Here is a 21,189-nt window from a genome sequence, read left to right on the forward strand (position 1 = left end):
CACTCCACAGTCATTCTGCACCGGCTCAGCCTGTTGTTGAACTGCTCCTTGCTGCTCTCAAGGCTCCTTGTGTAGGGTTTCATGAGCCACGGCATTAAAGGGTAAGCTGGGTTTCCAAGGATCACAATGGGCATTTCGACTTCCCCTATGGTGATCTTCTGGTCTGGGGAAAAAAGTCCTAGCTTGCAGCTTCTTGAACAGGCCAGTGTTCCGAAAGATGCGTGCGTCATGCACCTTTCCGGGCAAGCCTGTGTTAATGTCAGTGAAACGCCCACGGTGGTCCACAAGCACTTGGAGAAATACCCCTTCTGATTAACATACTCAGAGGCTAGGTGGGCTGGTGTCAGAATTGGAATATGCGTGCCATCTATTTCCCCTCCGCAGTTAAGGAAACCCATTTGTGCAAAGCTGTCCACAATGTCATGCACGTTTCCCAGAGTCACGGTTCTTCTGAGCAGGATGTGATTAATGGCCATGATTCCAACGGTCGACTTTCCCACTCCAAACTGGTTAGCAACAAATCGGTAGCTGTCTGGAGTTGCCAGCTTCCAGATTGCAATAGCCACCCGTTTCTCCACCATCAGGGCAGCTCTCAATCTCGTGTCCTTGCGCCGCAGGGTGTGGTCGAGCTCCTCACACAATCCCATGAAAGTGGCTTTTCTCATCCGAAAGTTCTGCAGCCACTGCTCATCATCCCAGACTTGCATGACGATGTGATCCCACCATTCAGTGCTTGTTTCCCGAGCCCAAAAGCAGCGTTCCACAGTGGTGAGCATGTCTGTGAATGCCACAAGCAAACTCGTGTCATATGCGTTACTCGAGTTGATATCGTCGGAGCCCTCACTGTCACTTTGGATCATAGGGAATAACTCAACTGACAAATGTGACGTGCTGGCAAGACTCGTCAGCATACTCCTCAGCAGTTCGGGCTCCATTCCCGCAGACCGAAAGGGAAGACAGCGCGCGCAGTACAAAAAACTTTGAAAGATGGTGCCAGATGTGGATGGAAGCACAGGGATTGCTGGAATGCAAAGCGATGCATCACGGGGCGTTGGGACAGGACCCAGAATGACCCGCCCCCTTCCCACAAGCCACAGCGCCAGAATGGGAAGAGGTGCTCTGTGGGATAACTGCCCATAATGCGCTACTCCCAATGCCGCTGCAAGTGCCACAAATGTGGCCACGCCAGTGGACTTGTTCCTGTCAGTGTGGACAGACTGCAGCGCTTTCCCTACTGCGCTCTCCGAAGGTGGGTTTAACTCAAAGCGCTCTACATCTGCAAGTGAGGCCATGCCCTAAGTCTAGGTATTGTGAACACCTCCTACTGGTGAGTTCTTAAAACTTAAACAAGGAGCAGGCAAGGTGAAATGGTATTGCAACCTGAGCAATGCATGAATAGCCTGGAAAAACACACTTCCACAGAAATCTGGGAAAGCGTAACTTTGAATTCAGCTCTCCATTGTAAGGAGTTTTGGAACAGAAGAGGTTCCTTTTTAAATGGATATCATTTTAAGACTTCATCAGTTTAAGCAAATGGAAAGAAACACAATTCCTTGTTGCATCAGCCACCACCAGTCCCTGACATTTACAAGACTTGAGATGACTCTCCTACAATGATCCTTTCTGCAGAAACAAAGAAACCGTGAGGTGCTGCAATACATTTCTGACTTCTCAGCAGATTTAGCTGTAGGAGTTTTTGGACTCGCCCCTTGTGGTTTGGAGCATGGTTCTCAAACTGATTTTGATGTAATGCTGTGCGATCCTGTAGTGTGTGTTGCAGTCTCCTTATCGTGACATGAATGTAGGTCGGGGTGGGCAAACGTTTTGGCCCGAGTGCCACATTGCGATTTGCAAAACTGTATGGAGGGCCGGGTAGGGAAGGCTGTGCCCCCCGCAAACAGCCTGGCCCCCGCCCCCACCCATTCAACCCCCTCTGCTCCTTGTCCCCTTACTACCCCCTCCCGGGATCCCACCCCCTATCCAACCCCCCTGCTCCCAGTCCCCTGACAGGCCCCCTGGGACAGGGAGAGACGGGGTTGGATAGGCATGGGAGTCCCCTGACAGCCCGCCCCCCCCGGGCCTCCCACGCCTATCCGACACCCCCCCCCCCCCCGTTTCCCATCCCCTGACCACCACCCCCTGAACCTCTTCCCCATCCAACCCTCCCTGTCCCCTGACTGCCCCCCAGGATCTCCTGCCCCTTATTCAACCTCCCCGCCCCCTTACCATGCCGCTCAGAGTGGTAGGAGCTTGCAGCCCCGTCGCCCGGCTGGAGCTAGCCATGTCACCGATCCTGCCCGGCAGGATCGGGGGGCCAGAGCGCTGGCAGCGCGGTGAGGTGAGGCTGTGGGGGAGGGGGGCCAGTAGGGGAGGGGCCAGGGGCTAGCCTCCCAGGCCGGGAGCTCAGGGGCCAGGCAGGACGGTCCTGCTGGCTGTAGTTTGACCACCTCTGATGTAGGTGATAAGGGAGGCGGTAACTATTCTTCTAATACAGTGAAATTTGAGCGAGTGCCTTTGTCACTAAGTCTGACTTTTTAGTGAGATAAGAACTCATTTTTCTTATAAGTACATTTGCAATAGTAGTTTCTCTAAGAGTATTCAATTCTGTTGCGTGCTCCAGTCTCATCTTTTTGAACATGGAATCAGTCTCCATGGTGAACCTCTCAGCATCAATTTTAGATCATAGTTACACTTAGTGAAAGTTGCAGGAGGTGATGTCCTTTCACTGAAAGGAAGACTGTTGGTTCTCAGGCTAAATAAATTAAAAGCTCCTCTGATGTAAAGTTGCCAACGCTCCAGTTAATCAGCATAAAAGCTTGAACTTAATACTCAGCACTGTCATTCAGGGTAGTGGTACAAGTCTATAAATTCCATGTAACCAGGATCTTCAGTTTTTTCTCGAAGACTGGAAGACCTGGTTTCGATGAAAAGGGTTAAACATGGTTGGGGGAAGGGTAATTCTTGCATCAAAGCAAAGTGCTTCCAGTGGAGCTACTTTAGTGATCACTCTTCTACTTCCAAGCACTCCATATGTACTTGATGCTGCTTCATCTCCGATACACTATCTTCTGCAAACCTTTGAACCATAGAACTGTCAGCAGCTGGGGAAAGTAGATTGCATGTTTGTGTCTCTAAAGACCTGCTCAGTGTTTGTTCAGCTTTTCTTCGTTTCTTTGCAGGAATTGACTACAAGACCACCACTATCTTGCTGGATGGCAGAAGGGTCAAGTTGGAACTCTGGTGAGTTTACGTTTCTAAGCTATCTTGGCAGCAGGCCCAGTGTCTCCGAACATGGTGACGTCTCTGTGTGACTGAAGAGGGAATATAGATAGCTTTTGAAAGCATGCTTCAATTCACTTGTAATGCTGTAAGAAATGCTAGCCTACTGCTCGTAACCCTTTTCATTAGAATGAAAGGAGTAGCCCTGTTATTCTGTATCCACAAAAACGAGGAGTCCGGTGGCACCTTAAAGACTAACAGATTTATGAAGAGTTTAAACAACGTTTGTGTTGTAGTCTGAGTCTAGGTATTGCGAACACCTCCTAATGGTGAGTTCTTGAAACTTAAACAAGGAGCAGGCAAGGGGAAATGGTATTGCAACCTGAGTCATGCATGAATAGCCTGGAAAACACTCTTCCACAGATATCTGGGAAAGCATAACTGAATTGAGCTCCCCATTGTAAGGAGTCTTTGAACAGAAGAGGTTCTTTTTTAAATGGATATTATTTAAAGACTTAATCAGTTTAAGCAAATGAAAAAGAAACACAATTCCTAGTTGCATCAGCCACCACCAGTCGCTGACATTTACAAGACTTGATATGACAAGACAGTTTACCTAAGCTGCTTTGGTGCAATTAGTGTCCCTCTTCATCATATAACTCACATTGTAGCATTAATACAGATCCTCTTTTCAGTGTGTGGCCCATGAAAATTTGGGATACATAACCAAATTTTTTTGTTAGCTGGATTCCCACACTCTAAAACTATAGTCAGCCCACACCATCTGCACACCCAGTCCCAGCAAGCAGACCACCATCCTTTATTCCCAGTGTGGTCTCATTTTATCCTCCTCCAGCATGTCACCCGATTCCCACACAACCTTCCCGTGCTTAAAAAAAAAAAAAAAAAAAAATCCTTTTTCGGCTACAATGCCTAGCTTCCCAGATCACACAGGGAAAGAACTACATGAGGGAAAGAAGGAAAGGAACCTGGTTGTGGGGCTCCACGTCTGTTTCCAGAGAGCTGGCCCTGGATTTAGTTGGGCCCTGACTTCCACCCTTTAGGTTAAGAGTTGGAATGAGGGGGAACCCTATGATGAGAAGGGAACAGACCCCAAAACTAAAAGGGCATAGACTGCATTCAGTTTCTTGAACAGGGCTTGCTTCAATAACATGACTCTGTAGCAGAGAACAATGAGAATGGAGAGTGATATTTGCATGAAGAGTCCTTGGTGGGCAAGTAGGAATTGCAAGACTGAATCAGACTTGTGGTCCATCTAGTCTAGTATCTTGCATCAGGGGCCTGCACCAGGTGCTTCAGAGGAACATCTAAGAACCCTGAAGCATATAGGTCTCACCCTGATCTAATAGAGATTGATTTAAGCCCTGAAGCATGAGGTTTTAATATCCTTTCCACAAATTGTGTACCATTATGAAAACACTGGATATTTGTTGTTCCTGTAAATGTTCATCTCTTTTTGAATCCTGTTAAGTTCTTGGACTCTGTGTTCTGTTGCACTGAGTTCTATAGTTCAATTACACATGTGAAAAGATGTTTCCTTCTACTGGCTTTGAATTCCCCTTTTCATTTGATTGACTGTCCCGCTGTTATGTGACGGGGAGAACAGAAGTTCCCAGTCTTCCTTTGCTGCTTGTATAGATAGCAATCCCTATGTATCATGTCCCCTCTTACTCGCCATCTTTCAAAGGTAGCAGTCCTTGTCTTTTCAGTAATTCTTCAGAGGAGAATTTTCCTAGACCTTTTGTCTTTTTCATTGTCCTTCTCTGAACCCCTCTAATCCGGAAATATCTTTTTGGAGATGCAGTGAGCAGTAGTGCACACACTATGCAGATGAGGCCACACCTTTTGATTTATATAACAGCATTATTATGATCTCAGTATTAATCACCATCTTATTCCTTTTGCAATCTAATATTTTGTGTGCTTTTTTTTAACCACAGCTGCACATTAAGCAGAGGTCTACATTGAGCTGTCACAGTGATGCCCAGGTTCCATAATGTGACATTTCAAAGCTTAATTTGAGTGCAGTGCTGTGCTGAAACTTAAAGCACATCTGAGTCTATCAGGCAGCTGATGAGTCTGAAATTGAGTCTCTGGGAAACTTGATCCAGGGTGATCAGAATTCCCATTGCTTGTTGACGTGCACCTCCTAGATCAGTATCGAATGGACACAACAGGCGCAGAAGATCTCCCACTGCACTGTCTGGTTAGCCTGACCTCGGATTGTACTTCAGTAGACATTGCTTAGATCACTATGCTGTGCTCCAGCATAATCTCCCAGATGTCCACAAATGCTCATTGAAATTCTGTGTTAATGTCAAGTCTTAAATAAACTTCAAGGAATGACTTATACCTACAAATAAAGAGTTGAGGTGTTTAGTGTCTGTAATGCACCCTGTTGTGCCTGTGTGCTGCAGAATACGTTGTATTGCTGTGTGCTGTTCCCAGTGATGGTGTGTTGTGAAGTATCTGCACACATGGTGGATTTACACCCAAGGAGGATTGGGTGTAAAGGTCTCTCCTATAGCCAGAAAGGGTCACTGATACAGCTTCCCTTCATAAGGGCTTCTGAATGGATGAGCTCAAGGAGGACTTTCTCATTGCCACTTCAAAAAAAAAAAAAAAAAAAAAGTTTAAATACAAATGTTAAGAGCATAGGCTAGGTCTGCACCATTGCCAAAGAAGGGATTCCTAGGCCAGTCTCACTTGGAGCTGAGCGAAATTAAAGAGAAGATGCCCTTCTTAAGAAGGGCATCTTCTCTTTAATTTTGAATAGTGACTCAGTTTGCCTCTTGGTTCGTCATTGAGAGGGCTGCAGGTTTGTTATGGATACGTTGATTTTCCTGTTTTGTCCTTGACTTGTCTTTGTCTCGGTGACTCACCCTGCAGCGACAGCTCCTGTCCTGTGGGACTGGGCCTGGCTCCGGCTTCTTACTCTGGGTATGGTGACCTGGTGTGCAGGATCACAGCACCGCTCCTGTTTGGCCCACCCATCATGACAAGGGGACAGCCAGTCCAAACCTGAGTGGTGCTGTCACCCTGTGTGCCAGGTCACCATGCTCAGAGTGGGGAGCCGCTGCTGCAGGGTCAGTGCAGGTTGGGCTTGCTCTTCAGCTCCATTGCTGCGACCCCCTCCTCATCAATCACAACATTTTCTATTAAAAATATCAAAATCCATGATTTTTACTAAATTTACCATGACTGCTTTGTAACTTTTGATTTAAAAATGCTGTGATAAATTGGCAGCCCTAATCATGGAGTAGGTGCAAGAAGGTGCAAATAGAGTACTGCTCCACGGGAAGGATGATGACTGCAGCAGGGGACTTCCTGGTATATCCTAAAGGTGGTCACCTATTGGGGAGGAAAAACTTTCCAAAATCACGTGAAAGCATCTTGCAGAGCAGCACACATTCCCTCCAGCTGCCAGGTACTATGCACGTACAAAGAGATCAGGTGTGACTATCTGATGGGTTGGTTCATACTTAAGTCTGGGGAACCCCCTACTGATGAGAGACTCGTCTGTCTAACTCTTCTCAATTTGTTGGATTTTCTGTTTCAGGGACACATCTGGCCAGGGGAGATTCTGCACCATTTTCAGATCCTACTCCAGAGGTGCTCAGGTAAGCACTACCAGCATTGCTGCCCTGGACTAGGCCTGCTCACCATCAAAGTTCTCCAGACGAATGGGAAACAAGTTAATGCCCAACAGCACCATCCAGCATCTCATGTTTCCCTTCTGATGTCCTGGCCCTACCCTTCTGATCAGCATATGCACAAATGGGGAGACTTTCTCCAGGGTGTTGACTTATGCTATTGCAGTGGAATACAAACAGTGCTCCACTCTACTAGGTAGCACACTGTAGGTGGTCTGAGGAGGTATGGTTACTAGTATAGATCATGTGGGGCAGTCTTTGAACTGGATCTGCGTTAGGGTTAGGTTGGAGTTCAGGATTTTGGCTGAAAGCTGACTTGGTAAGCCTCAAATGACAGGAAACTCATGAGACCAGCTTTACCTAGTCTGTTCCAGTTCCAGAAAATGAGCCTCTTCAGTTTATGTACTTGACCTGGGCCTTAAACCAGAAGGGCTGGTTCAGATGTGGTATCTCAGCCCTTAAAATGTGGGGGTGAAGGCTTAGAATGTTACTGCTGGGGGAAGTTTACACACAATATTTTAAAATTCTGTATATTTTATTTGTCAGAATAACACAATATAATTTCAGTTTCAATTATTTTGGTATTTGATTTCAAAATAACTGTCAACAAGTATGTCAACAGTACAGATAACAGCAAAAAAGATTCCCTCAGGAGTAGAGAGTTAATGAAACCCCTACAACAATCCAGTTTCAGTTGGGGTGCTGGAGGGGACTGTGCGAGGGCCCCCTAGCCCAGACACCCGCATCTCCCACCCCCCCCCAGAGCCGAGCCACTGGGCATCTCCCAGCCCACACACCCACATTCCCCCTCCCCCAAGAGCCCAGCCGCAGTGCAACCCCCAGCCCAGACACAGTATCCCCAGAGCCTTTACTCCCCCCAACTTTTTTACTGTCCCACCAGGGGACGTGGTGTGGTGCAGCCCTGCCTTTCCTCACCCTTTGTCACAGCTGGCTGGGTCCCCCAGGCCCTCTCCCTCCTGGGAGAATGAGGATTCAAAAACGTGCAGCCTCCAGCCCTGCCAGGCTGGGCGTTCTGCTCATTGGAAGCTGAGCTCTGCAGAGTCCAGTGGCCCCTAATGGAGGCCAGAAATTCTGCGGGGGGAAACAGAGAATTCTTCAAAATTCTGCATTCCTCAGTGGCACAGAATTCCCCCAAGTGTAGAATGTGAGCCTCTGCTTTGGGCCCAGCTCCAGAGTAGAGACTCAGACTAACCCAACATCTCTCATTGACTTCTAAGATCTCATGACTCAGACCCTGTCCCGTTCTCTGAATAGTTGTCCCTAGTTACCACAGCAGTATGGCATCACTAACTAAATCTCTCTGGTAAAATGATAGGCTCCATGGAATAAAGTCCCCTTAAGCCAAATAAACTTAGGCTACTCATTTCTCTGGTCCAGAGGGGCTCTGGAAAATACCCCTCTGACGCCTTTTCAAGAACCAGTTGTTGTCTAAAGGCTCACTGACTGGACCAGTACATCCAGCAATTACCTACGGCCTCAGACTCTGAATTTCTGCCACTTCAACTTAATCTCTCACTGTTTTTGCTCTTTGGATTTCACTACCCAGAGCTGTTAAGCTACTTCTCCAGCTGGGAAGGCCATCATGCCTTCTTTCCTTAAGACTTCCTACAAATGTACTTGAGATCTAGACATGCGAGCACGAGACTGCATACCATGCGTGGTCTCCTCCAAGTGTCACATTTAGTTCTTTTATGTACAAACCTCTAGTGTTGTGGATGGTTCTGTGGGGTGTCTCTCTGGCTGCTGCTAACTCTATGGCTCTCTCAATGAGGAGCAGCAGCACTTCATGCTATGATTTGTGTGTGTATGGAATCGAGGAGCACGGAGTTCCTGTACATGCACGCCTAATATAATACAGGAACTTTAAGAGTAACTCCCCTTCCTGCCCCTGAGCAAGTTCTGCCCCAAAGTTGCATTCCAGAGGGCTCTAGAAGAACTCCACTCCTGGTAAAACATGTGTAGTCAGGACAGGTCTTTGTCCCATCCAACTTCTGATACCATGTGGTATTTTGATAATCAAATGAAATTTGACCAAAGGCAATCTTTTCCTGTTCCTGAAACCTTATTAGAGTCAATTGCACAAACCAAACTCTTGACAGACAGAGATGGCTGATTACAAACCAGGGTTAGAACTAGACAATGAGTCCCTCTAGATTTCCTAATCATCCTGACAGGAAACACCAACTGACAGCTCCTGCCTCACTCTGCAGGATTCAAAGATACAAGCTGCTCTCCAAACTATTGCTGTTAGAAGCTTTCTAACTTACAATCAAAGTTTTTTGGAGCAGGGACATATCTAGGTCCGTGTACAGTGTCTAGTGCAAGGGGGGTCCTGATCCATGACTGGGGCCTCTAGGCGCTACTACAATACAAGTACAAAAATGAAGGAGAAACAAAAGGCTAAAGAAGCAGCCTTGCAGTGTGTAGCAACCTGTTACCATGTCAGAACTGGAATGGAGTTATACCTAGGGTGACCATATGTCCCATTTTAACCAAGACAGTCCCTTTTTTAAGCCTTGTCCCAGCCATCCTGACTTTTTTGGCAAAAGTGGGCATTTGTCCCATTTCCTCTTACTAACTGGTGATCAGCTGGCACCAGCAAACGGGACAAATGCCCACTCTTGTCAAAAAAGTAGGATGTGGAAGAATGTGCAGGGGCGAGCGGCAGTGCCAGCCTCTGGGAGGGGAAGGCAGGGCTTGAGTGAGCGGCGATCCCAGCCCCGCATAAGGGGCAGGCAGGACTTGAGTGTGCAGCAACGCCATCCCCAGCCCCATGCAAGGGGCAGGCAGGGCTCGAGCGAACAATGATGGGGGGGTCAGGGGATACAGGGCTTGGGTGAGCAGCTCAGGCCCGTGTGGTGTCCCATTTTTCCCTTTGGGAAATATGATCACTCTAGTTATACCACTAGAAATCAAAATAAATAATGCAAGATGGCTGCATTGGATAACCACTTAATTCCTGTAACTAGGCCTGTCCTCAGCACTGCCGTCTGTTGGAGTGACTTGTGGTGTGATAAGGTGCCACAGAGGGGCAGCCTCTTATTGAAACTGAATTGGGAGAGCTGACTTTCAGTCTCAAATGGAGCATTTTCTTAGGCAGTAGCTTCCCTCCCTCCCCTATACAAGAGTGTTGGGTGTTTCTTTTGAATGGCAGAGTCTGGAACTGCTGGTGTTTGCACACATCCAACAATGCCTGCACCAGCACCCCACAGTGACCAACAAAAGCTTGAAAGTGTTTATCTATATAGAAAGTATGCCTCACTTACCTTCCTTGCATACCTTGCCACCAGGGAGCAGTCTGTGAGGGATGTGATTTGATTTTTTTAAAATTTTTTTAGCCCAGACCTTACAGCTGATCTGGGTGGCAGGGGTCATTTTAGTATAGACAAAGGACTGTGTGCAGGGATGTAGATAGAGCTGCCAGTCATCAGAGAGTTTATGTAGCAAGGTACAACTTCTGTCTTTCTCAAAACTTCCGGATTCTGCGTAGCTTGTAACTTCCCTTTCCACAGGTGCACTCCTTTTGCTTGTTAAGTGATCCTAAAGGTTGAGTGTAAATAGTGAGTGAGCTGACCTATTAAAAAGCAAAAGGATATGAAATGAAAACCTCTCTGCAGCATGTGAATGCAATTTCCACTGCAACCTTATAGCATTGTTCTCATGAGACAAACGTTTGTGTGTGAAACTTGGGCACTTTTTGGAGGCGAAGGACAGGAAGCCCAGGGATCCTTCCACTGTGTGGTTTGTAATAACCCTTCATTCAATACTAGTAGCTGAAAGCCCATGCTGTAATTTGTAAAGTCATGTGTTTTAAAAAAAAAAAAAAAAAAAAAAAGCTGAGAATTTAGAAATTAGGCAGTTTCAGACGGCAAATCCCTGTGATTGCACCTGGTCATATTCTAAACAAAAATAGCTGTTAACTATGGTTGTAGCTGTTTCCATCAGTTCACACGGATTCAACAGCCGTTCTAGGATTCAAAGCGACACACAGCATGATGTTCTTGAAATCCTACTCTGTAGAGGAATAGATTAACATAGAGTGATCACTAATTCTAAATTTTAACGGCTGTCTTGAGTTTGGTGCCTACTGTCCTTCATGGTAGAATGAACTGTGTAGCCTGAGCTTTCGCTGAAATATTTGTGCAGATCTCAGGGTGTCTTTGTATCGAGACTAAAACATTGCTGAATGAGGTCCCTTTAAATAAATCATGCCCGCTGTTTCTCATGAAGCTGGCCACATGTTTCAGGAAAAGGGCCATCCTAGTTTAAACTGCTCTTTAAGTAGCCAAGCAAAGGGAAGGGACTGGTTGCACCAGAAGGTAGAATTTTCTGCAAGGATGGGCTTTGGTGCATTAATTTCTTAGCACCACCTTCTGGCTGTTGAAAAGGCTCCTACAGACTTGGCACTAGACTGGCATCTTTGCCCTTTCCTCTGTTTGAAAGCTACCATTCACCAAGAGCTGAGTTTCAGGCTCCTAGCTATAAATGCCAAGCAGCTGCTTGGTCTGAGAAGCATCTCCTCCTCAGGGAGGTTGCACCTGACTCTGGTGTGGAGAATGAATGGAGTGGGGAGAGCAAAACCTCTGTGGAAGTTTCCTTAAGAAATTTGGCCCTAATTGCTTCCCAGTCCATGGTAATCTTAGAATGGGAAGAGAATCTGCCTTGACGATTCCCTTTCCCATACCATACATCTTCTCATTCAGCCCGAGCTCTGGACTGTGAGAGGAGGTTAGTCTGCATTAACAAGGAGGCATGTGTCTTGAACACTTTGCAGTATCTGCAGATTGCGCACTATCAGCGTGTCTGGGTTACTGGACTTGGTAAACAACGTTACATACTTTTATGGGTCACCTCAATTGGGCACGTGCATTGTTCTGGAAAAAGTCAGTCATTGGAAGTATAAGGATTGGACAAACCTCATTGTCAAAATTAACCAATTTCAGATATTGGGCAATGAATAGTCCCCTTTTCAGCCTAAGCAAACAAGCCCACCTGACTAAGTGATGCTTGGAGCCATGGACAAATGATTGGAGTACAGTAGGGCAAGTGACAAAGCCACACCATCTCCTTTGACAAGGAATAGGTGATTTAACTCACTTTGCTACCTACTGCTTTAAAAAGGTAAAAGATTTGTCTAGGTTTGAAGGAAAGCAGTACCAAGTTGCAGGTTTAAGAGTGTAGCCAAAAGGACTTTAAAATGCAGTAACAGTGATATAGGCCAGTAGACCATTAGGCTAAATTCTTTAGGCTGTGGTCTGATATGCTGCCTTTGTCTGTTAGTGTTCTTTAGTTAAGAATCGTGCATTTCTTCGTAACTGGGTTTTCATCAGAATTAGCAGTAGCCTGTTGCAGGCAGTGTTGCCTAGTGGCTGGAACAGGTGACTCTTGGGACATTTGCATTCTGGTCCTAATTCTGCTCCTGAATGTGAGAGATCTACAAGGCACTCCAACCTATCTGTGCCTCCATTTTCTCACCTGTGAAATCCTCACAGGGTTGCTGTGGGCTCTCCCCACCCCCCATCCCATACTTTAACAGCCTCTTTTTAAGTAGCCCTATACCTATCCCTGAGGCTCCTGCCAGTTTTTGTGGTGGTAGAATGTCATTTTTCCTCTTCATTGTTGAGTGAAAGGTGCAAAAGACAGGGGAAACTGACTACAACGAAACAGAAAAGCAGAGTAGTCACAAATGGCAACATTTTCAAGAGCATATAAGTCCCATTTTCAAAGTGATTTGAGCACTGTGAAAGTCAGGGAGATTTAGGTACTCTTGTAAACTTTACCCAAAGCTCTGCTAAACACACTCTCAATAACCTAACTGGAAATACTTTTGTCTCTAATCTTTTCTGTTAATAGTGACCTTGGATGGTACAAATAATAGTTACAAACTGTTCAGATAGAATGTGTGATTGATAGTGTCCTAACTTGAACAGCCCCCTATTGCCCCTTCCCATATTTGGGATGGGGAAGATCCAAAACATGTAAATCACAGCCTGGGGCTGTGCATCTGTGTAGCAGGGGCTGCCATTCATGTCGTAACTGTGCCAGATAGCTCACCACCTGGAATAATTGTCCACTGAGGGTATAGCGCTCTAATCTTTCTGACCTCTCTCCAGCTTCAATTTCTGCTTCTACTGCAGAAAGGTCTTCATGGAAGCTATTCTGTAGTATCTCGGTGTTCCTAGCCTCTGCTCTCACTACATGAATTTAAATTCTTGAGGCAGGGAAGAATGGGGAAGCATCACTGAAACCTGTGTGAGCAGCTTCCCGGCAGATACTGTCAGTGCAGCTCAGGCTTCAGGAATTCAGGCAGAGAAAATAAATAGGAAAGAAGTGGTGGTGATGACTAACTCAGTTGCTGTCATGTCAGAGGAGTGCTCCTAACTGACAGGCTAGGATGTCTGGAAAAGCAAACTGACCTCTACCTTCTGGTGCTGGCTTGCTTTTTCCCCACCCTACCCTTGCATGCTCTTTCTGATTTGAAATGGGAGGGTGGTGAGGGCTTTTGCTCTTCATGCTTGACAGCTAGCTGTTCCAGTTCCTATTTTTCCTTTTTTTCTCATGCCTTTTTACAACAACTTCATCTGCCACTCATGTAACTAAGGACTGATCTACACTAAGCTGTGTGAGCTATGTACGTTATAAGAAAAGGAGTACTTGTGGCACCTTAGAGACTAACCAATTTATTTGAGCATGAGCTTTCGTGAGCTGCAGCTCACTTCATCGGATGCATCCGATGAAGTGAGCTGTAGCTCACGAAAGCTCATGCTCAAATAAATTGGTTAGTCTCTAAGGTGCCACAAGTACTACTTTTCTTTTTGCGAATACAGAGTAACACGGCTGTTACTCTGAAACCTGTCATTATGTACATTATGTAACTGAAGTCGATGTTACTTAGATCAACTTACAGCAGCGTCTACACCATGCTGTGTCAACGGGAGACGCTCTTCCGCTGACTTAGTGGGTCTTCACCAGACCCACTAAATCAACACTGCTGCATCAATCACAGCTGTGCCAATTTAGCCATAAGTACAGACAGGCCCTCAGCTACTTAGACCCACCATACTGATTTAACACCTTGGGACTAGTGAGTTTGGACTGTACATAGATGTTCAATATCCTACAAGGTTGTATTCTAATCAGAAGTGTGAGCAGCTAGCACGGGGCAGGCAAACTTTTTGGCCTGAGGGCCACATCAGGGTGTGTCAAGGTCCCTTCCCCACTCTGAACTCTAGGGTACAGATGTGGGGACCTGCATGAAAAACCCCCTAAGCTTTATTTTTACCAGCTTAGGTTAAAACTTCCCCAGGGTACAAACTATTTTACCTTTTGTCCCTGGACCTTATTGCTGCCACCACCAAGCATCTAACAAATATAACCGGGAAAGAGCCTACTTGGAAACGTTTCCTCCTCCCCCCCCACCCCCAATACCCCCAAGCCCTACACCCCCTTTCCTGGGGAAGGCTTGATAAAAATCCTCACCAATTTGCATAGGCGAATACAGACCCAAACCCTTGGATCTTAAGAACAATGAAAAAGCAGTCAGGTTCTTAAAAAGAATTTTAATTAAAGAAAAAGTAAAAGAATCACCTCTGTAAAATCAGGATGGTAAATACCTTACAGGGTAATCCGATTCAAAATATAGAGACTCCCTCTAGGCAAAACCTTAAGTTACAAAAAGACACAAAAACAGGAATATACATTCCATCCAGCACAACTTATTTTATCAGCCATTTAAACAAAACAGAATCTAACACATATCTAACTAGATTGCTTATTAACTCTTCTGACCTGCATTCCTTCTCTGGTCCCGGCAAAAGACAACACAGACAGAGAGAACCCTTTGTTTCCCCCCCTCCAGCTTTCTTGTCTCCTCCAGTATCTTGTCTCCTCATTGGTCATTTTGGTCAGGTGCCAGCAAGGTTGTCTTAGCTTCTTAACCCTTTACAGGTGAAAGGGTTTTTCCTCTGGCCAGGAGGGATTTAAAGGTGTTTACCCTTCCCTTTATATTTATAACAGGGTACGAAACTGTATGGAGGGCCAGGTAGGGAAGGCTGTGCCCCCCAAACAGCCTGACCCCCATCCCCTATTCGTCCCCTCCCACTTCCCGTCCCCTGACTGCCCCCTCCTGGGACCCCCCAGCCCCAAACTGCCCCCCCTGGGATCCCACCACCTATCCACACCCCCGTCCCCTGACAGCCCCCCCGGGACTCCCACGCCCTATCCAACCCCCCCATTCCCCGACCCCTGACTTCCCCAGAACCTCTGCCCCATCCAACTGCCCCCGTCCCCTGACTGCCCCACCCGGGACCCGCTACCCAACCCCCCCCACTGCCGTGCACCACCCCCTTACCATACCACTCAAAGCGGCAGGATCTTGCAGCCCCACTGCCCGTGCAGCGGCATGGCTATGTCGGAGGGGGAACAGCGAGAGAGGAGCCAGGGGTGAGCCTCCCAGGCCAAGAGCTCAGGGGCCGGGCAGGATGGTCCCGCGGGCCATAGTTTGCCTGGCTCTAAGCTAGCAAAAACCCTCAGTAGACCTATAACTGTCACTATTAGGGCTCTTGCTAGTTGGCATTTGTACCTCACGCTAAGACGCTCCTGACATTAAAGCGTTAAGTGTGTGAATTAGGATCTCTCACTCTGCCAGGTTAATCTGACTTTTTGTTCTTAACCAAGATATCGGTTCTGGAATTTTTGGCTTAGTCTTCAGTAGCACCTCTTATTCAAGGATCTCAAAACATTTTTCTATATAAACATCAGTCAAGCGTCAAACGTCTTGTTTCTACCCCCAACAAGGTGAACATTTAGTTCCATCTTATAGAGGGGTAAATTGAGGCAGCGGAACTGTGACTGGATCAAGGTGACCAGCAAAATGTCGCAAAGTCAAGAACAGAATCTAGGGATCAGGCTACCTAGTCCTGTACTCCATCTGCTAGACCACATACTAAAGAAAATAGACTTTGCCCAGAAGAGAAATAGCCAGTAGTAGCATACCTTGAAGCATCTGACTGCCTCTGAACTGATCCATGTTAAGCCTGCCATGTTGCAGTTAGCAAGCACCGCCATGGTTTCACCATATTTGAATAATTGTAGGATATGTGGCAGTGTCCACATTGCAGTTGTAATTGTAGCGGATTCCATAGGGGCCAGCAGATTACTGTTTGACTTTTAAATTTGTCTGCAGTATAGTGTGTGTAATAGCATTTCTCAGGGCTTAAAAGCAAACAACTTGAGCAAGGGCCTGCTATCATTATACACTTTCACATCTCTGACAGTGGTGCAAATACAATCTAGTCTGCCAGATCAGAGTGACCTGGGAAGCATTTTGACAGCAGTAACTTGTGGCACATAACTGGGCACTAAGCACGAAGAACAAACCAGCTTCATTAGCTGAATTTTCAGAATTCTGATTAGCTGTGGTCTAATAACAATCAGTAGAGCGCCAGTCTTCCCCTCCCTTCTGCAACCAGGGGATTGGCACTCTAAACTGCCTTCTTGTTCATGGCACAGCTTGGGCGACACTCTCACTTGGGACCCTCTGATGCCTGTGAAGATCAGATTCCGCTTACACTAATGAGCAGAAATTGCATCCTGTTAGGAAATCACCAGTCCTTTAGAAATGCAAATCTTGATTTTGAAGTTGTTTTATTTGCATGGGTATGTATTAAAAATAATGCCCAACATTCAGCGGGATGTAACAAAGTAGTTGTTAATGTTGTTTAACCTTTGCAGTGTCACATACAGTACACATAGCATATTTAACTGTGTTTAAGATGGTACAGAAATCTATATGCCATTTTGGCTTCTAGTCTTTTACCCTTCTCTATTGTAAATCGTTCTAGTCTGATGCTCACAACTAGTGCTCCTAAGCTTGTTATGGGAGTAAATAACATTGCAGCAATCATGTGACTTTTTCAAGTATTGGATAGTTACTAGTCTGAGGAGGAGCTATTCTTTTCAGCACCCTTGCGCATGCCAATAACTAAACTTGTTTCCGTAGACGCTGTGGAGACTCGACCACCACCCTTCACATGGCTGTAATACACAAAGGTTCAAAGAATGTGCTACATAAATTGTTCCAGACAGCTGTCTGCAGTTCATTTTTAATATGCATTCTAAGATTATTCCATGGGCAGCCTGGATCGGAGTCTCCAAGCTGCAGCCATAACACAATAAAAATATTGCTGAGCTCTGCCTAGTAACAACATTTCTGATGGGTTGCCGGTTTAACAGTATTTGGTGGGATACTGGAATTTTTGGCACCTTTTGCTGTTTCTCAGATGCTGGCTGGGATCTGCCTTACAGCTGGTTAGATCACAGCAGATACATGGGTTGTGTCAATCATTCAACTCAAGCCAAGGTGAGAGGAGGGGGCAAAGGACAAAATGTAACCACTCTGGTTGCAGTAAATGCCTTCAGTCCTCCAGTTCAGAGGATTTTTCTACCCAGCTTACATGCGGCTTCCTCTGAACCAGAGAGAAGGATAGGTGCTCTTCCAAGCCTTCCTTCCCAGCAGCCTTCTAGGGACAGGGTTGCTAATGAATATCAAACTCCAGACAATCATACTATTAAATAGCATGCACCTGGGTTAAGCGGAGTCCTTTTGCAATCACGTAATTTCCTAGTGCCTTGTTTTTCTCTTTGTTATCTTGTATGCTTCTCTCACAGTCTCAAAAGCTTGTTTTCCAAGCCACAATTTGCTCACTCATTAAATATTCAAAACGCCATAGCAGAAATAACGTGCATTGCATTGGTAGCCAGAACAAACACCCTGTCAAGACTTCATGGATCCTTACTCTTCAGTAGGCCCAATCTAGTCCTCTCTAGCTAATGCAGTAGCAGCAGCTCTCCCTGGGACTCTGATTTCCCCTGCCATTACAGGACTTTCCTGATGCCTCCTCTTGGTTATGCAGAAATGCCTTTTGGTGGTCGAGTGAAAATCAGCTTTAACTTTAGCACAGTTAAAATGCTTTAAAAATAAATGTGTAAGCACACTGCTTTCTTATACAATAACAAATGACCATTCCTTTTTCATTGCAATTGTGTGCACATATACATGACATGGACACTTCCACTTAATAGAGAGGGGCGGAGACAAGCACACATTCATTCTTTCTCTGTGCTGTATTGGTGATACGTACACATGCCAAAAAGCCGAGCAGAACTTCATTTTCAAAGTGCATCAGAAAATGTGGAATGAGGCAGGCTTAGATGGAAGGAGGCTGGTGCATTCCTGAGATGAAGGTGAGTGAATGGATTGTGCAGGACAGGTAGGAAGGATGATCCAGTGGCTAATGTATTGCCTTGGGAGTGAGGAGATCAGGATTCAGTTCCCACCACTTCCTGTGTGACCTTGGACAAGTCACTTAATTTCCCTGTGCCTCAATTTGCTCATCTGCAAAATGGGGTTAATAACAATCTTTTACCTCTCAGGAGCACTATGAGGTTACATACCTTTTTTTCTCTCTCTCTCTCCTCCCTGTGAGGTGTACGATGATGAGAACCGTATAAGTACCTAGAGTGACAGACTGTACAAATAGTTGCACATTATGGCATTCTTCTGTTCTTTACAGTAACCTAAGAAATGCCATACAGAACATTATTTAGTGCGGTTGTAAATTTGGAAAAGGGAGGCAATCAGTGAAGCAATGTCTAAGTTAGGATTGCCTGTGTGGCTCTATCCCAGGCTCCGTTTGCATGTGTGTGCATAATAATATGGCTCTGTCACTACTTTTTGTTCCAAATTAACAGTGAGTGAAGCAGGGTTGTGTAATAAACAAAGCTCATTTCCAAAGCACACCTGCCAAACTCATTGCATGGTCTTTAGGGTGTCAGGTGTCGGTCAGAACAAAAGACAGGATTTTTCAAAAAGAAACAGGTGCCTCATGCAGACAGTACCATCCATCCTGTGCAGGAAAAAAAGAGTATGTGCTTATTCTATCCTAATGCACATGCTGGGGGAGTGGTGGCAGAGTTAAGGGTCACAGACAACCTTAACTTTGGTATTTCTTGATTTCTCAAGAAAGGAGAGCAGCAGAATACAGACCCTGGACTTCAGAAAAGCAGACTTTGACTCCCTCAGGGAACTGATGGGCAAGATCCCCTGGGAGAATAACATGAGGGGGAAAGGAGTCCAAGAGAGCTGGCTGTATTTTAAAGAATTCTTATTGAGGTTACAGGGACAAACCGTCCCCATGTGTAGAAAGAATAGTAAATATGGCAGGTGACCAGCTTGGCTTAACAGTGAAATCCTTGCTGCTCTTAAATACAAAAAAGAAGCTTACAAGAAGTGGAAGATTGGACAAATGACCAGGGATGAGTATAAAAATATTGCTCGGGCTTGCAGGAGTGAAATCAGGAAGGCCAAACCACACCTGGAGTTGCAGCTAGCAAGAGATGTTAAGAGTAACAAGAAGGGTTTCTTCAGGTATGTTAACAACAAGAAGAAAGTCAAGGAAAGTGTGGGCCCCTTACTGAATGAGGGAGGCAACCTCGTGACAGAGGATGTGGAAAAAGCTAATGTACTCAATGCTTTTTTTGCCTCTGTCTTCACGAACGAGGTCAGCTCCCAGACTACTGCACTGGGCAGCACAGCATGGGGAGGAGGTGACTAGCCCTCTGTGGAGAAAGAAGTGGTTCGGGACTATTTAGAAAAGCTGGACGAGCACAAGTCCATGGGGCCGGATGCGTTGCATCCGAGAGTGCTAAAGGAGTTGGCGGATGTGATTGCAGAGCCATTGGCCATTATCTTTCAAAACTCATGGCGATCGGGGGAGGTCCCAGATGACTGGAAAAAGGCTAATGTAGTGCCAATCTTTAAAAAAGGGAAGGAGGAGGATCCTGGGAACTACAGGCCAGTCAGCCTCACCTCAGTCCCTGGAAAAATCATGGAGCAGGTCCTCAAGGAATCAATTCTGAAGCACTTAGAGGAGAGGAAAGTGATCAGGAACAGTCAGCATGGATTCACCAAGGGCAAGTCATGCCTGACTAATCTAATTGCCTTCTATGACGAGGTAACTGGCTCTGTGGATGAAGGGAAAGCAGTGGACGTGTTGTTCCTTGACTTTAGCAAAGCTTTTGACACTGTCTCCCACAGTATTCTTGTCAGCAAGTTAAAGAAGTATGGGCTGGATGAATGGACTATAAGGTGGATAGAAAGCTGGCTAGATTGTCGGGCTCAACGGGTAGTGATCAATGGCTCCATGTCTAGTTGGCAGCCAGTATCAAGTGGAGTGCCCCAGGGGTCGGTCCTGGGGCCGGTTTTGTTCAATATTTTCATAAATGATCTGGAGGATGGTGTGGATTGCACCCTCAGCAAGTTTGCAGATGACACTAAACTGGGAGGAGTGGTAGGTACGCTGGAGGGTAGGGATAGGATACAGAGGGACCTAGACAAATTGGAGGATTGGGCCAAAAGAAATCTGATGCGGTTCAACAAGGACAAGTGCAGAGTCCTGCACTTAGGACGGAAGAATCCAATGCACCGCTACAGACTAGAGACTGAATGGCTCGGCAGCAGTTCTGCAGAAAAGGACCTAGGGGTTACAGTGGACGAGAAGTTGGATATGAGTCAACAGTGTGCCCTCGTTGCCAAGAAGGCCAATGGCATTTTGGATGTATAAGTAGGGGCATTGCCAGCAGATCGAGGGACGTGATTGTTCCCCTCTATTCGACATTGGTGAGGCCTCATCTGGAGTACTGTGTCCAGTTTTGGGCCCCACACTACAAGAAGGATGTGGAAAAATTGGAAAACGTCCAGCGGAGGGCAACAAAAATGATTAGGGAACTGGAACACATGACTTATGAGGAGAGGCTGAGGGAACTGGGGATGTTTAGTCTTCAGAAGAGAAGAATGAGGGGGGATTTGATAGCTGCTTTCAACTACCTGAAAGGGGGTTCCAAAGAGGATGACTCTGGACTGTTCTCAGTGGTAGCAGATGACAGAACGAGGAGTAATGGTCTCAAGTTGCAGTGGGGGAGATTAGGTTGGATATTAGGAAAAACTTTTTCACTAGGAGGGTGGTGAAACACTGGAATGCGTTACCTAGGGAGGTGGTGGAATCTCCTTCCCTAGAAGTTTTTAAGGTCAGGTTTGACAAAGCCCTGGATGGGATGATTTAGTCAGGGGTCGGTCCTACTTTGAGCAGGGGTTGGACTAGATGACCTCCTGAGGTCCCTTCCAACCCTTATATTCTATGATTCTCTGTGTGTGTTTCACTTGGCAACCTAAACTCAGTCCACGTGTGCATGGAATTATAAGGTACCTATGTTGACA

The 21,189-nt window shown here is 46.1% G+C and overlaps 1 protein-coding gene across 1 annotated transcript in view; it reads left to right on the forward strand.

The window, feature by feature from the left end:
* Window positions 1-21,189, forward strand: part of RAB40C (RAB40C, member RAS oncogene family) — a 65,317-nt gene that overhangs the window by 32,650 nt on the left and 11,478 nt on the right. Inside the window, exons 3-4 of the mRNA XM_007054527.4 lie at window positions 3,180-3,240; window positions 6,800-6,860. Of these exons, the coding sequence (XP_007054589.1) occupies window positions 3,180-3,240; window positions 6,800-6,860 (122 nt within the window). The remainder of the gene's footprint in view (window positions 1-3,179; window positions 3,241-6,799; window positions 6,861-21,189) is intronic.

The sequence above is a fragment of the Chelonia mydas genome, chromosome 10 (genome assembly GCF_015237465.2).
Source record: "Chelonia mydas isolate rCheMyd1 chromosome 10, rCheMyd1.pri.v2, whole genome shotgun sequence".
Taxonomy (NCBI): Eukaryota; Metazoa; Chordata; order Testudines; family Cheloniidae; genus Chelonia; species Chelonia mydas.